Source organism: Alligator sinensis, unplaced genomic scaffold (genome assembly GCF_000455745.1).
Source record: "Alligator sinensis unplaced genomic scaffold, ASM45574v1 scaffold1159_1, whole genome shotgun sequence".
NCBI classification, from domain to species: Eukaryota; Metazoa; Chordata; order Crocodylia; family Alligatoridae; genus Alligator; species Alligator sinensis.
This window is the reverse complement of record NW_005842942.1, coordinates 520,200-538,047: the sequence shown is the minus strand read 5'-3', so window position 1 is coordinate 538,047 and position 17,848 is coordinate 520,200. Positions and strand designations below refer to the sequence as shown.

The following is a 17,848-nucleotide window of genomic DNA, read 5'->3' as shown; positions in this document are numbered from 1 at the left end:
CATGCACAACTTTTTAGGTGTAAGAGTGAAGTGTGCTGCCAGTCTTAATCCAGAATAAAAGTGTGCCCCAGGTATCACAAATTTGAGAAACACTGTGTTACACTTTGCTTAACCGCTTAGATTGGATGCCATTTGGGACAGAGACAGTACCCTCTCAAGTATGTTCACAGTGCCTAGTTCACTGTGGATTCCTCTAAGATTATACCCTTTTTTTGTGCATACAGTACAATTTCCACCCCCCCACCAAAGCCAGATGCTGGAAATTACAATGTCCATGATATACATAGACCTGAGGGTTGCCTAAAGTTGAGCCCCCTGTATACCTCTCTCCCCTGCTCTCCAGCCCTGGCTTGTGTCTCTCAGGAAAAGAAACTGATAATGGAGTCAGGTATCATGTATGAGATCCTGTTTATTTGCAAAGGACATACATGTCCTATTTCCATGAATATATGAGTAGTCAAACAGGCGATACTTTTCTTGCTTACAGCTCATTCAGGATCTACAACTCTCTTTTCTCTCTCTTTCTCTGCCCCAGTCTTTTCTCAGCCTCATACTTCCTTTACCGGGGTCAGTGCTCTCTGCATTGGTGCTTTTTCAGTTTTTTCTAATCTTTTTGGCTGGCTCTTCCTTAGTAATCCAAACACACAGAGAGCTCTACCAATTAAATATTCCAGCCCCTGCCTCTGCTAGTTCAGTCTGCAGGAAAACCCCTTGGTTCACACAGAACAGCTTCTATCCACGTCTTGCAATGGGTCTTTGTTTGGTGTGGTATTCCTCTTCCTTCAGCTACTTGGTTATATAAAGCAGCTTAATGTATTCCTTACATGTATCCTGAAGGAAATGTAGCTCTTGCATCCATAAGCACAGTTTAGGAACACCGGACAGGAAGGGACTTTCTGGGTCACCAAGTCTACAACCCTGCTATCATGTGTTATATAGCCCCATTAAAGACTTTGGCAAGCTCCACCTCCAGAACTCTGCTGAAGGTTATTCCAGAATCTCATTGTAACTTAACTTTGAAAAACCCCAAACCACAGGTCACTGCCCACGGTTTCAGACCTACCATAAGAAATTATCTGGACAGGCCTATGCCAAATCCCAAGAAACTCAAGAGGGCTCACAGGTTTGCTCACATGCAAGTGGGGCCTGACTTATTTTAGTGGAAGATGATAGTAAAAAATAGGAGGACATATGGAAGGACAAGAGTATTGCCAATTTCTAAACTTAAGTAAAAATAAAACTGAGTTTTCCATATCATGCCATTTTCAAAAACTTACCTTTGCTCCTTTATTTCCCAGTCTACCATACTGAGTAGGGCCATCTTCTCCCTAGGAACAGAACATTTCATTTAAACCCACCCTTCCTGACAGCTGTACTCTATTATTGTTTGTATTTCATTTACAAGCCTGTGCAGCAACCCAAGAACCTTGAAGGGAGGATGTAATTAATTATGGGCAACCTACTGTGGGGGTGCAAGAACAGTAGTTTCTACTCATCTCTGCCTCCTACCCCCCCAGCCAGTGCCAGTGAGCAGAATCAGAGGGGAGTGCAGTCTTCCTAGCCTGTGGAATAAATATGTTCAAACAGGAAGGGGGACAGAAACGGTTAGACTTTGTCTCCGACCTAACCTCTGAATCAAATCAGCAGTGGGCAGGAAGAATAGGTGCTGCAACATCTCCAAGGCTGGCACAGTTGAGCAGTTTAGAGATTGCTACTTGGCCATCCAGAAAAGGATATCAGAACATTTCCCCAAAGCACTGAGACTGCTTTACAGTGCACAATGCCCATGCCTCACAGAACATGGAGGGAGTATCTAACCTAATCATCATCATTGTCATCATTAGAAATTGAACAAGCCTCCACCTGAATTCTCCTCTCAAATAGTACAAAAAGAATCTGGATCCAGACTGCCCAAATGGTAGTTTCTCTGAATTAAAAAACTGATCAACTTTCCCATCCTGCTTTTGTCCATCTCCTTTCAGGCAGTGGTAGTAGCAGCAGGTGTATTACTACCATTATATTCACTAAGTGATCTGGGCTATAATTTGATCTTACTAGCATCTATGTGTATTCAACATAACTCCATTAATATTTCTGAGAGTCACTTCAAATCTACACAACTATTAGCATGAGCAGAATTTGGCTTTAACTGATAAGGAATGTCCTAGGACAAGTTGGTTTAGTCTCTGGTCTTTGGCAGCCAAGTACAATGAATACCTGGCATTAGCTGATCATAACAATTAGAACTCTGAATTCCCACCTCCTTTTCCCGGGGCAAAGTTTTCTGCACTGAAAGGCATTAGGTGCTGTAACTAAATTACAGTGCATACAGATGAAAATGATACAAACCTGCCTTCCCCGATGACCGCGTTGTCCACTCTCTCCTTTCACTCCAGGATTGCCAGGCTCTCCCTGTTAAATAAAAGTAAAAAGATTATCATCTGTGTGAAACATGATAAAACAAACTCTGTCTAATTTGGTTCTCCTTTCCATAAATGATGCAGTAATATCACTGGAGGTACAGAAAAGTAAAAGTAAAAAAAGCAAGATCAGAACTAGGTGGGAATCTAAAATGTGTGCACAATATTCACACAGACAGATTACATCTGAATATAGATTTAGAACTGCACACAAGAGCAGTAGGGGAGCAGGCGGCTGCCGTGGCTTGGGCTCCAGCCCCTACCTGGGTTTGGGGCCAGAGCCACAGCTGCTACCTGCCCCTCCCACCCCTCTGTGGCCTCTGCACCCATGATCTCTCTACTGCTCTCTCTCCTACCATGCAGCCTCTGCTCCCCTGCCTGCCCCTTTCCCATCTCTGTTACCCTTGCTCCAAGCTGGCAGGCTTCATGCTCAGTGACGCAAGCTGCAGTGTGCATGGCCCTGGCCTAGCCCCATAGCAGCAGTGTTCAGCTTGCGTGGCTGCTATGGCAGCTGGCCTGGGGCCTCCATGTCCCAGGTTTTAGCATTCATGGAGCATCTGGCATGGAGCAATTGCAAATGGGGAGTGGGGGGTGAGCAGAGGCTGGGTGATGGCAGGGTAGGGAGTGAGGAACAGAGGCTGCAGAGGGAGGGGCAGGCAGGGGGCAGAAGTGGCAGGTACAAGCAGGGGGCAAACTGCTTGACCACCCCACACTGCTCCCACACAGCCTGCCCCCTGCATTGATGGGGGGGATGAATTAAAGAAGCCCCCCCACAATAATTAACATTCTAACTATGAAACTATACTTGGAAAATTATAGAAAATTAATAATTTTTCCATGTATAGAATCTTATCATGGGGTGGGGGGTCATCTTAAATTCAGGGTCTGTTATGACCAACAAAAAAATACTGATTTCAAACAAGCAGCAAGACACTGTCATGTACAGTTCAAGTTGAAATAAATATTTGAGATATTTGAGACTAAAGCATGAGATATTGGAAAGTATCGCATGAGAGAGTTACAACAGAGTGGCTGAAGCTTACTTTAAATAGTTTCAGTGTAATTGAGGAAACAAAAACATTTCTTCTAGTCTTGGATTTTGTAAACCTTCAAGAAAAAATAAGCTTAAATTTTGACCTGATAATATACCTGTGAACTCTTGTCAGAACAGTCATTCAAAAGAAAGGCACCACCATGAGCTTCTCATTTCAGAAGCCATGGCTTACCAGGGGTCAAGGAACTGACAAGCAGATCCATGAGACTCAAATCAGCATCTTAGCACGGCCAAAAAATAACCATCAAATATTTGCAATATGAGTATTCTCTCTCTTGGTTAGAATATGGGAGCAATAGTTCAAGGTCTGTTTACAAGTCTGTTACTGATTCACTGTAAACCCTGGGAACATCACTTAAGCTCTCTCTCTTTCAGTCCATAAACTCCCATCCTCATAAAGCATGATATGATTCTTTGACAAAATATGCTGCAAGCTTCCAAAGCATTAGCATTACTCACAGATTCATAGATTCATAGTTGGTAGGGTCAGATGGGACCTCAACAGATCATCGAGACTGACCCCCTGCCAAGGAAGGAAAGAGTGCTGGGGTCAATGCCCCCAGCCAGATTATCTATTATTTCTATTCTTATCTAGGAACTGCAAGGTAACAACCTGTTAAAAGAACTGTTCTAGAGGAAAACCTAAACAGAAGATAAGAAACATTTGCTTAAACAGTGTTAGGGCACTGAACAGAGTCCCTATTGTGCAGTATAATACACAGGTAACTGTAGTGGTTTTATCCTCTTTAAAGGGGTCTGAAGGACTGTAGAACCTGCAATCCAAAGGCTTACAAAAGTACAGTAAACCTTACTAGAATGTATACAAGTAAATTCCTGGTAAGATCAAGTGTTTGGCTTTACATTGTTCCTTGGGACTTTTTCCTAAGGAAAGGCTTTGGGATCAAGCTCTATAGCAGATCTTCAGGGAGGAATAAATTTAAGATAACCACAATCAAGAAGAAAGATTTAAAAAATCCTCAGACGCATCCAGCACCATACAGAACAGGCCTTACTTTGCTTCCTGGCATCCCAGGATGTCCAGTACTCCCTTTAGCACCCACAGCTCCTGGTATACTCTGAAAATAGGAGATATAAATATTATGATGTAAAATGTGTAAAGTGTGAAATAAATTTTTCTTTGTTTTTTAAACACAGACCAGCGACACAGAGACTTCTGAGGAAAGGACAGTTGACCCTCTAGCAGACAAAGTAGTCAGCACAGGTCAAGGAGAAAGGTTGATTTAGTGATTAAACACCCTGGCCTGGGACTCTACAAGATCCATGTTCAAATTTCAGCTCTTCTCTAGGCTCCCTATGAGACTTTGGGCTCTCATCTTCAGTCCTTATCTATGAAATGGAATGACTAACACTTGCTTTCTCTATTTCTCACCTACAGTAGGAGTTGCTCCTTCCTATATGTCTGCACAGTGGCAAACAAACTAGGGACCTAAACTTGGTGGAGTCTATAGGTGCTACCATGACAACAACAACTTAAATAGGCAGCGGTGGGAGGTGATTTCTTTAGCAGCTTCTGGTACAATGAGAGAGAAAAGCATATCCTCCTCTCTTCTGGATTTATTTTTTCGATGTAATGCAAGCAAACTTGATTTTTCAATTGTCTGGCTTCATCAAACACTGCTACATCCATCAGCATTTCTTAACAGAATGGTGGCTGCAGAATGACACTCATCCATGTGGGTCTAACATAATGATTCTCCTGAAGACATCTGTTAGTGAAGGCAGCCAAAGAAACTGTGGTTAAATTCCTTGATTGAAGTCTGAACAAGTTCTTCCTCTCCCTCTTACTAACATAATGGCAACGTTTAATAAATAAAAGGCCACCATTTCTTGGACAGGCATAGCACATTTTTACCAGCATCTGTTAGGCATTTTTTTTCCTCTGTGCCAGAAGAATATCAAGATATATTCCTATACTGTGCAATTTCCACAATAGAATACTGCTCATTGACATGGCATTTCAGTCCACATATACCAGAAATACCCTGGGCCCTGTTTGACCTCAGGTATGTTGTTGCAACACCTACCGCACTGTATCATATTAGCACTGAAATCTGATATCGGAGAGAAATACCCCTGTGTAAATAAGGGCAGAAATTTTTCCCTATTTCCTCCCCCTAAATACCCTTTTTTTAACCAAATAAGAGTGGCTACTGGTATAACTGGAAGAGGTAGCTTTTGGGTGCCATATAAGAGCAAAGGGAGAAAGATGACATATTTCCATAGCTCTGGTGTTGCCCTCAGGAACTTCTAATTCTTGCCTTGTATTGAGATGGCCCTGGGCATGCAGAACCTCTGAAGGGCCCAAACTTAATGTGCCCTTGTCACAAACAGATGTATCTTAAAATTATTGCTCAAAAAGCAAAGGCTTCTTATTCTACCTACATGAGAAACTAGCCCTCCCTCTAGAAGCTCCTGTAGGGAAGCATGCAGGTAGCTTTCCATTGGTATGACCTACAAAAGCATCAGTGGAAAGCACATTTCTTCTACTTGGGGGAAATATGGGGACGTCATCTCTTTGGGGACAAGCACATCCTCCACAAAGGTATGCAGGTAGGGTTCATCGAAGTAGGTTGGGTAGCAGACTAAGAATAGTGTCAACCAGGAAGCTCATACAGGGTGCTACCTAAGTAGTCTAATTTAGCTCAGTTACAAAGTCTATTCTGTTTTAGAAAATAAAGCAATAAAGTGATGATGCCAAAAGGATTTGCTTCAGGTTAGACTAATACTTATCAAATACTGGCATCCCAACTCTCAAATAACAATATTAAAAACTTTTGGACTATGGTGTACAGGTTCTGGAATGTAATGTTGGTGGGACCCCATAACTGAATCCTATTATGAGAATATCTATCAGAAAAGAGTTTGCTTGCTCTACTAGCTCAGAAATTAGTTTATAACATGATATAGGCACAGTGCAATTTGGAATATATACCACCACTTAATGAAAGGAAAGTTTGGAATTGAAGGATCATGGAGTAGAATTTTTTTAGCTCATAGTGTGATACATTTAGGAAAAAATAAGGAATAAATTTGAGTTAAATTTTTCATCTGATATTCTGTATTAGATGTACTTATGTGGAAGGAAGCAGATGCATTCACCTATAAAGCAAATATATGACGTCCAAGGAAAAAAAACTGTATGTACAGTAAAAGCTCTGTTATCTGGCATCCATAGGGACTGGGGGGTGCTGGTTAATTATATATGCCAGTTATCTGAGCGTTATACTTATCTCCAGCCCGGTAGGTTGGAGGCGCCTTTGCCTGTTCGGGCTACCACCCCTCCCACCGTGTCCAGTGCACCAGGGCTTTTCGTCAGTGTGCCGGGGGACAGGGAGGGAGGCCCCGCACAGGATGCTTTGCACCAGGCTGTGGTCCATGAGGAAGAAGTGGGACTCGGCTCGTGGCGGTGAAACTGAAAGTGCCACGGTGGGACTTCAGGTTTTGCTTTTGCTGTGTTGATCGGCAGGTAGTACGTAAGATGACAGATGCCGGTTAATAGAGTATTCAAGATGGTAAAGTGCTGGATAACACAGATTTTACTGTACTACAGTGAAATGTATTAAAACAAAGTAAGATGACATTTACTCCTCAAAACAAAGAAGGTGCTGTTTTACATGGAACTGAACAGCTGAAAGTTTCCTTGTGGAGAATGGCTACTGAAGGCTTATTTTGGGAGAGATCATGGTTTAATGGCTTGTTCCTTTTGCTGTACCTTTCACTCAACTGGCAATCAGGAGAGCTGGCTTCTGCCACTGATCTGCTCGAGTCCTGTGCCATTCTGTCCAGCCTCCTTAGAGTTAGCTGTTTGGGCTCTTTCTTACAGTGTGGTACCTAACTTAGTGAGGCCTTAATGCAGGTCCAGTCTTGTAGACAAACAAAATAATAGCAGTCTTGTGTGCCATACAACATGTTTAATTTAAAATTATTTAAGTAAAACTTCCTTGGGAGATGGACCTCAAGTACCTGGCCAACAAAACAAGTAGCCAGAACAATTCCTAGTCAGTAGGATACTAATTCATCTCATGCCTGGAAGAAATTTATGTCCCAACTTGGAAGTTATAAAGAAAAGCTTAGGGGAATTAGAAAGTTAATTTTCTATCTTTCCCTTCCAGAAAATACTACTTTAGCATGTGTACAGAGCATGGATACTGGGTCAAGAAGACTGGTGCCAAAAACAAAGTAAAAACTAGGACAGGACTCAGGCATCTTTCAGAGAGCACGGAAAACAGAAATAAAATAAGAATGGAAAAAAAGACAGTCTAGGAAAAAAAACCCATAACACTGAAATCTGCTTAACTTGGCAAATGCGTAAACTATTTTCTAGAACATTTACTCTTAAAACAGATTATGTTAAAGAAAATATTCAGAATGCCTTCTGATATTCCATGCTGGCAAACAACACTTTTCTGAAGTGTCTGATGTGGCAGACAGATGTATATCAATGGCAGGAAAAACTTCACATGGACAGTAATTTGCATACACACCATGTTCATTACAGAGTAAATCAATTTTACCCTCTAGTAAAAGTGGAGAGGACATAGGAGGAAAAGCAGGGCATTCTGCTTAATACCATGCCTCAGTGCTCTTGGCCTCCTCTACTAGAGTTACTAGCTTCTCTCTGAGCACTATTAACTTCCTTCTCTGCCCTGTGAATGTACAAAGGGAGGGAGCTGTTAAGAACAGTACTGGATAGGAGAGGAGGAATATTTGGCAGCATAGCAAAGAAAATGAAAATCTGGGAATGCAAGGTGTTCAGAGTCTTACTGGGGTAGGAGGAATGAGGCAATTTACACTGTGGGGGTGCCTTGATGCATGGGATACTGAAGTAGAGGGCTCAGGATACTAAGGGGGAAAACAGACATCATCTTTCATCATCTTTATGGTGCTATAAAAAAGTTTATGGTGGCACAAAGGCCAAGACCCTTGTCATGCCACAAATGCCTAAAATTTATGACTGCGATGAAGGAGGTATCAATTTATGCTGCTCCGGTGGCAGACATCTGTTTGCTTTATAGCATGGTGCTTTGAAGCTTCCTGGCTCTTGCACCATATAGCAAACGGACATCTTCACCTAAGATCATTTGTGGTACCTCTCTAACTCCCTTCATTATGGTTGACAAAATTACTCCTCTGCATGACAGGAGGCAGAGCACAGTGGCTCCATGGACCAAGTGGTTCAAAGAGGCATGAGCTTTCAACCAAGCAACATCCTGCTTTGTCAGATGCTATGAATGTATTACTATGAAATCCATTCATAGCATCTGATTAAACAGGCTGTTGCCTAGTTGAAAGCTCACACTTCTCTGAACTATTTAGTCCCTGTAAAAGTTCAGATGACGAGATATAATGGCTGAAGGCAGATTGCTGTATGCCCCATTGCATTTTTCTTCTTTTTATTGTTAAAATATTAAACATTTTATTCTTGCCTGGAAGTACCATATGTTAACTGCTTTTTGTCTTCTTTCTGACAACAATGTCACATTATACTGATCTGCAATTCTAGGATTAAATTAAAGTTTTCCACTACATATCTCCACAGTGCCTTAAAATTAAAGCACTATACAGTGTTTTCACGATGGTACTGCATACCTGAAAACCTTTATTTCCTTGTTCTCCTTTCTCTCCTTTCATACCTTGAATCCCCCTGGGCCCCTACAAAGCACAACAGAAAATCCAGTTAACACATACACATACATAAATTCTTAAGGATAAAATTAATGTCAAAGTGTTCTTGGTGTTTAAGCTCATTTTGAAACGCTGAATTTTGACACTTCACTCAGGTGAACTTGATAGGCATGCTAGATCAAAATTCATACATGCACAATTCACACATGCACAAGTTGTATTAGGTTCTCTAGGAATTATAGATTGTTTCATTTGTGAGGGTTCTTTTGTTTGTAGGCTGCATCTTACATGGCTTGAATTTGTTGCTTATAACCTTTTAAAAGTACTTCTGCATACCAAATTACAGCTCACAGACCATCCTCTTTTCTGTTTTAAAATATATGTGGTCGTTTATCTTCCCCTGCCAAAAGAGCCAATGTTTTTTTTATCACTAATACACTTCAGTAATTAGAATTTGGTGTGAAAGCCCCAATTTTAAAGGTACCCATTTAAAATGTTAACATTTCACAGTATTCTCTATGTACTGATTGCTGTTTAAATTAGGGCTGCTACATACAGGCTTCCACTTGGCCAGAAAGAAACATTTCTCTTAATTACTTATTACTATATATTTTCAGACTCCCTTTGAGGCCACTTTCTTTCTTCATGTAATATAAGGTCAGCTAACAGAACAGAAGTTGTAGTTCACTGGGGAGAGGGAGCATGCTTGTTTTGATTTATGCAGGATAGATGCATGGAAGCAGGAAGTTGAGTCAATGTAAAGAGGGTTTAGTGCTTACCAAGAGGGCTTAGGGAAAGGGTGCAAGCCTGGAAAGGGTTAAGTTCAGTGTGTGTACAGAAAAGTTGAATTGGTCTGTAGTTCCCCAAAGAGTTCTGTACATATCCTGTATGTGTGTGTGTGTCTGTGTCCTGAGAATTACCTCGGCCCAAACTGCCCCTACCCTGGGGGTCTTCAAGAGGAGGTTAGATGAGTATCTAGCTGGGGTCATCTAGACCCAGCACTCTTCCCTGCTTATGCAGGGGGTCGGACTCGATGATCTATTGAGGTCCCTTCCGACCCTAACATCTATGAATCTCTGAATCTATTAAAGAGAACCCTCTATGAAATGGTAACTTAGCCCCCGTACAGCACTTCACATCACTGAAGTGCCCTACAGTGAATAACGGAGTAAATACCCACAACCCTCTAATTTAGGTGTTACTCCTACTGTAGAAATGCAGGGAAATCTAAGAACACAACCATAACCCAGCTGGGAAGCAGGGGGAAGGACCAAAACACCTTTCCTTGACAAAGTCACTCCATGGAGTGGCACAGTCACCGCCACTCTAGCTTACTTTATCTCACAGAGAAGAAAGGCTCAGGGAATCAGTGAATCATGCCTCTGCCTCCCACTTTATAATGAGGCACAAGGTGTTTCATGCTCCAGAGGAATCATCCCTTCCCTTTCCAAATTGCGCTCTTTTCATTCAGCAGAACTGCATTGGGTCTGTTGGTCTCCTCCTATGAATATGGGAGGAGGATCTTCTCTTAAGCCCAGTGAGGCAGTCATGGGTACTCAGACTGTCCCATGAATTAGAGGTCAGAGGTTGATACCCTTACTCACACTAGAGTTACTGGCACTGCTTGTAGAGAAAGGTGCTACTCAATAAGAGCAATGGCCAGTGAGACTGAGTAGATTAGTGAGAGCCCCAGTTACAATCAGGCTACATCTGAAGACCAGATCACAGCCCAGCATAGAGGTACTCATGTGAGATGTGAACAAACTAGTTCAGCTCAGATACCAGTCAAGGTCTAGTCAGAGCAGCCCAGAGCTTTGTGAGCTCATGTACCAGTCCACAAAGAGGGTAAGCTAGTCCACACTGACCACACTCTAGAGCAGGGACAGGCAATTATTTCAAGTGGAGGGCCACTTACTAAGTTTTGGCAAGCTGTCGAGGGCTGCACTGGTAGTCCCACTCCTTGACAGGTGCCACACCTCCCAGTCACCATCTTGTGACAAGTCCCGCCCCCTAACCTCTGACCTTTGCCACCAAATGTCCCTCTCTTTGCCCCCTTGTTTTGCCATCTCAGAACCAGAAAAATACCAAATTATATTCTAAAAATCAAACATCTACAATATTCATTAATTTGATTTCAAAAAATCTTTTTCTCCTGATTTACATGCGTTTGTGTAGTGTACACAGAGGTGGTTGCACAATAGCTTACAATTAGGTCTTACTCTTGTATATTGTGGGGGGGGATGTGGGGATATGATTGCGGGGGTCTGTTAGTGTGTGGTTATGTAGGGTGTGGGTGGGTATGGGGTTTGTGGGGGACTGTGTGTGGGAAAAGGGTGGCTGGGGTGTGTGAGGGGGTGTGGGCATCTCTGTGTATGGCAGTGCGAGGGGGGGTGTGGGTAGGGCTGTCCTTAGAGGGTGGCAAATTGGAGCGACTGCCCCAAGCCCTGCACTTTGGGGGACCTGGTGGAGGTGGGCAAAGCATCCATGGTGACTCCACACCGCCACATCTGGCTTCATGTCTGGCTGCTCACCATCCACCCCCCTGCCCCACCACCACTGCTTGTTTGCATCCGGGGTGTGCAGGATCAGGGCAGGGATGGGGTGGGGCCCCACGCAGGCTGATTTGCCTTGGGCCCCGCACCCTGCTCAGGTTGTCTCTGGGTGTGGACGTACGTGTATGGTGGGGTGTGCATGTGGGACTTGCCCTATGAACACTCTCTCTCTCACACATGTGTATGCACACACACACACACAGTATCTCCCTCCCTCATTGCTCTTTGTCTCTCTCTCCCCCTCCCCACATGGATGGACACACACACACACACATCCCCTCCCTCCCTCCCTCCCTTTTACTCCTGGCCCTGGGATACCAGCATGACTCTGTGCTCCCACAGTCTGGCGATGCAGCCACATGGTGCTGGAGCAGCCCAAAAGCAGTGGCAGGCAGAGACTTCCAGTTGGGGGGACAGCAGTGAAAGGGGGTGGGGCAGGGCCAGGCTGGCCATGTTGCTGGCTCCTGCCAGCTCCCCCTGGATCCTACTGCCCCTGGCTCCTGTCCTCTTTGACAGGTAGTATACATTTCCTAAATTTTTTAGGGGTCCCGTGGGCCAGACAGAATGGCTTGGTGGGCCAGTTTTGGCCCGTGGGCTGTATTTTGCCCACCCCTGCTCTGGAGGCTAGCCTGCTACCAGTATCTGAGCTAGCTCAGGTATCTTCTAAGCTACACTGTGTGCTATGGTGTGGACCAGTGACTCTCAACCAGGGTGCTGTCGCACTCTGGGGTGACATGAGATCCTTTCAAGGCTGCCATCCACTGTGAGGTATGCAAACATGATTCACAAGAAAAATCCAGAGATTTCAAATAATCCACAGTGTCCTATCCCCTCTCCTTCAGCAATGCTCTGCATCCCACCCCTCTACATTTCTCATGCACTAATTGAATCATTCTTCATTTTTCTCCACTTCCATTTGCATCCATTTTCTGCCCTGTATGGGTTCTTTCATTCTTCCTTTCCCACTATACCTTCCATTCTCCACTTACTCGCCATGCCAGGGGCTCTGTATGCACACACATTTCCATTTCTCCCCACTATTCTCATTTTTCTTTCTGTCTGGGAGAAAAGTTGTTCCAAGTGTCAGCAAGCTAAACCATGTTGGACAGCATGGAGATGAGTGGTATTGTTAGGCTGTAATGTGTTACAGACTGCCATCAACCCTTTCTTTACCTACAGACAATTACAGCGAGGATTAAGACTGCTGTCTCTGCTAACTAGATGCAAGAGATTCTGCCTCTGCCTCCCATTTCTGGTTTTCTGATTTTCACAATATCAACTGGGTTCTGCCCACAGATCTTGGGAACGATCCCTGAAGATTTAAAATTAATTGGATCTGGCATCTAGAAGCAATCACAGAAATTCATGTAAGGCTTCGTTCTGCTTGGCAAAATCTGATACTTTTTTACAAGGGTCAAGTGTGTTAGTGGTTCAAGAAAGCATGCATTTAGCACAATTTTCAAACCTCAAATGGAATTTTCTTTAATTATGACTATACTCCATGGTTTGTTAATATGAACTAAGAATCAGTGATGCAAACAGGAGATGCTCCAAGGACATTAATCCTGTCTTTCTGTTTTTCATCAAAAAACCCAATTTTTTCATAGCATTTCTATCCAGGATTTTTGCTCATTGAACTCATTGGCCCCATTCCAAAAGCAGACAGGAGCCAGGACAACTAGTCAGCTTTTTTTTTTAAGGACTTAATCCTATAAATTGCTGAGTAGTCCTGAACAACAACTGACACTTTCTACTTTCATTTGGCAGCTGAATGAAACACTTATCACAACATAACAGGGTTTTTTCATATCAGCTGCGCCCCTGTAACTTTGTGTGCAAATGCTCTTACCCCTTGGTAAATGGAAGTTAAACCATGTTAGCTAAGTCCTCATGGAAATAGGGGGAAGTTATGCTGCCTGAGCTGCAGTGACCGCAGGTAGACGTGTGCATCTGGATAGTCATCAAGGAGCAGCTGATGCCCAGTGGAGTTCTGACACTGTTGCCTCACAGTAAATTGTTCATCTATCTATAATCATTCATTTCAATGAGCATTGCGGATACCCAGCATCACATCAGTTTGAACTCTTATCTCTCTCCCAGCGTGCAACTGACACTCATGACCACACCTATGATGATTCTGTTCTTGACAGTTACAAGAATCCTCCATTCGATCATCTTTTAAAAAACCTTTCTTCTTACAAGGTTTTGGGAATGCAGCAAAAATCCTTGTTACTACTATGATCCCCCATTAAAACCACACACATATATGAAAAAGATATGAAGGAAATATACAAAAGCATATGAAGGAAAACCAACCAGCCAAATAAAGCACCCACAGCTAAAGTATGATCCTGCATTTTTTGCACAGCCATAACTCCCAGGGCACTGAGATCAGCTGAGTACTCTCACTCATAAAGAGATCTAAATTTGGCTCAACTTCTATAAGCCATGTAAAGATCCCACAGTAAGCTGTTTTGAGTAAAAAAAGAAAAAAAAAATCACATCTGTATTCAGAATGTAGTAAGAAATCAGAGGTGACAGAGTTTCAGAAATTTGTTGCTTCAGCCAAGAATATTTCTGGGAAGGAATAGGAAGATTGATGGAAGGAAGGAAGATTTAAGCATCTCTAAGTACACTAATCAAGCTAAACAAACACAATTTTATAAACTAAGAATAATGGGCTGGAAATGAATCCATAAACATCTCTGGGTCTTGGTTTTGATTTTGTCTGTTTACTTCGTCCAATCGACTCCAGATTCTGGGTCCTTGATTTAAGAAGTCTGTAAGGAATAAACCCCTTTCTGCTAAAAGGTCCTGCAGTTGGTCACAACAAATCCCAGACTGGGTACAGCCAATCTGAAAAGGGCAGGGATAAGACCAGTGTGTCAAAACATGCTTATCCCAGGTGATATTCACCCATAAACCTCCTTGGGTACCTGAGACAGAATTTTAAAAGGCTCCCTCCCTGGTAGAAGACTTACAGGAAGATAGGGATGCTATTGCTCTTCTGGGGGTAAACCTCTACTTTGTAGCTGTTGAATTCACTGGCAAAAGGGGTTAACAGTTTGCAATCACCTTCACTTGCAAGAGTCAGTTGATCCCCATGTTTATAATGGATCCAAGATACTTATACAATTACCTAGAATATTTGGCTGACAATCAGCTCTGGTGGGGTCACCATTTTGCTCAGAGGCACAGGGGTAAACCAGTATTGTTTCAGTTAAGAAAGGGGTGTGTTTAATGCAAGGAACTTTACTCTGTAGTACACCCATCTCAAGCTACTGCTGTAAGTGCTCTAAAAATAGCCCTACGAAATTCACTCCCAGAAAGGGTCTCATCTGGAATCAATACCCCAGGTCTATTAACTCTCAGATAGATTCTTAGTTCTCTTCAATATTTCAAATCCTCCAGCCTCTCAAAAATCCCATGAGGAAAATTAATGTTCACCTGAGGTCCTTTGAATCCTTGCTCTCCTTGGACACCTTTCTGACCAGGAGTTCCTTTCCCACCCTGTAATAAGAGGCAACATCTTTTAAAGATTTTCATATGCAACAGTGATGACTGATTCACTACAAGACCCATTTTATACTTTCTAATTTAAAAGCATTGCTTTTTTGGCATTAACCTCTCATTAAGCAATATTAACAATGCATATTTGCAGAAGAGTTTCAAAAGACTTATGCTCATGGAGCTAGCAGAAATACCAAAATGACCTGCGGAGGCAAACAGCTAAAAATTAAACACTTGAATACGCATCATGAACTGGACAGCGATTCAACAGATCAAAAATTATTTAAAGAATTTCAATACTAGATGGCAATAGCAACTAGCATCTTCAAGCATCATTGGGCAGCTTGAAAGAGGGGTAAAAAAAATCACCTAACAACTTACTCATTAGGAATTATCTGCTCAGCCCCACATTTAAAAGGGCTTTTCTCGGGTCTACTGTTGTCAGAATAATATATGCACCTGAATTTTTCATGTGCTAGTACTTGTATACATGCCATTAACAATAAAACACTTGTCTGTGAAAATGCTGAAATTCATTCCTGTAGTCATCACACTACAACAGTATAAAAATCACACGTGCATATATACTCCTGCAAAGTTCAGGTGTAGATGTGCCATTGTGTGTTCATCTATACAGAGGCCAGTGTATATAACTGTATCCCTTATTGTTTTGAGAGCAAATATGAATTGCCATTGTTGAATTCAAATCAGACACTGAATCACATATTTCTTCACATGATCACCTGAGATTATGAAAATAGAAAGATTTTTTTAAATCCAGGTTGCTTTTCATTACTCAGAGATGAATAATCTTCTGTGAGCCCAAGCTCACTTCATCAACACCTAACAACCCTTCTGATGAAGTGAGCTCAGGCTCACAAAATCCTAGGCATCTCTGATTTAGTTAGTCTATGACAGAGGTGGCAAAGATCTGGCACATGGTCCAGATCCAGCCCCCACAGCCCTACCCCCCAGCCACCAGTGCTGACTCTGGGCCTCAGAGCTGACCCACAGGCAGCATGTGGGGCATACTGGGTGGCCCCACACACAGCGCCTGCTCCAGCTGTCATCCCATGCAGCATGGCCCTAGTGTCCCCCACAGCATCTACTCTGGCCATTCCAGGACGCATGTTGGATCCAGCATGCAGGGCTGCCCTGTGAATCCAGTCTGGCCTGTGGACTGGCCCCACACCACCCATCTAGCCTTTAGGGCAGGATGAGTTTGACACCCCTGGTCTATAGGATGCATCTCTACCCCGCCTTTTGCCTGACTTCAAACTAACACAACTAACTACCGTTTGACACTACATATGCTGTTCATTTATAATCTGCATGCTTTTCAGCTCAGACAATAAAGATCAGTGAGGCCATCCTCGTCCCCAGGGTGTCAGTGCAATTAAGAAAACAATGGAAATATCTTTGCTGGCAGTAGGTTTTGTAACAGTTACTCTGCTTGACAGTGTCCTGAACAAACTGGTTCTTATTAATAATCTTTCATCAGTTCTGAATTAGTGTACAATGCAATAGTTTGGATACCTATGAGAGGAATCCAGGGTCCTACTTCCCTTATTCATATACGTACTAGTGCTAGTTCAATCACAGAGACTGATCACATGAGTAAGGGAATTTGCTTCTCAGACTCTACTGTTACTAGAGCAGACGTACTTTAAGCTTGATTTCATTTCTGTTTCAAAACACTTAAAAAAGTCATAGACCACAACCCCAGTATAAAAGATTACTGTAGCTTACCTCTGGTCCTGGTTGTCCTCTTAGACCTGTTGCTCCCTAAGACAAAGCAAGATGGTTGCTTATTAGAAAATGTGTTAGATCCTAGGAAGCTCTTATTTCAGTTCCATTAAGAGATGACACTTAATCTTTCCCCCTACAAAGCTTTAGATAAATGGGTACAATTAAGTGTGTGCAGCAGAATCCAGATATTTTGCAGGGTTGTTTGTGAAAAAGCCAGGGGTTATGGATAGCTGCAGCTCCCACCTGTGTGGAATAGGGGGCCACTTTTCCAATCAGCTGTGTGGGATCACTGATGAGTTTCAGCTGCATGAAGAAGCAACTCGCTTTGATGTAAAAGCCATAGCAATTACTGAATGGCTTTTCTTTAACTTGGTAATCTGCTGCTAACTGAGTGAGTTGTGAACCATCTGGACATGAGTGATGTGGGTGCTACTGTCTATGCTGGAGCCAAGTCTGAGCACTTCACAAGTATGAATATAACTCTGGATATTCCAACAATTTACAGAAACATATGTATATTTATTTTGCTATGTATGATATATAGTAATAATCAAGGACAAAGATGACCAAAGGTTAAATATCCCTTATTATTTTTTATGGGAGTCTTCCAACATTTCAAGATCAAATTGGTTGACATCTGATTAGAACAATTGCTGGATGCAATTGCATCCTTGAGCCAATATGCCATTTGAAAGTCCCCTGCCCACTTCTCAAACTGGAGTTCAATACTGATCCTGCCCCCAAGGTGTTTGCCACCCCTCTTATACATTTTACTTGTGTATCTTCTATCCAAACATCCAAATCATTAAGAAAATATTGAGTAGACTGGGACCCTGAGACAGACCCAAGTGAGACTCCACTTGAAGTACTATCCCACTTTGACAGTCCAACATTGCCAATTCCTTTGGCTACCTTGT

At 42.7% G+C, this 17,848-nt stretch overlaps 1 protein-coding gene across 1 annotated transcript in view; it reads right to left on the bottom strand.

The window, feature by feature from the left end:
- The window catches only part of LOC102376909 (collagen alpha-6(VI) chain), a 78,648-nt gene that overhangs the window by 16,195 nt on the left and 44,605 nt on the right, over window positions 1-17,848 (bottom strand). Inside the window, exons 20-25 of the mRNA XM_025192543.1 lie at window positions 16,932-16,967; window positions 15,120-15,182; window positions 9,085-9,147; window positions 4,488-4,550; window positions 2,350-2,412; window positions 1,278-1,328 (exon numbers count right to left, since the gene is read on the bottom strand). Coding sequence (XP_025048328.1) covers window positions 1,278-1,328; window positions 2,350-2,412; window positions 4,488-4,550; window positions 9,085-9,147; window positions 15,120-15,182; window positions 16,932-16,967 — 339 coding nt within the window. The remainder of the gene's footprint in view (window positions 1-1,277; window positions 1,329-2,349; window positions 2,413-4,487; window positions 4,551-9,084; window positions 9,148-15,119; window positions 15,183-16,931; window positions 16,968-17,848) is intronic.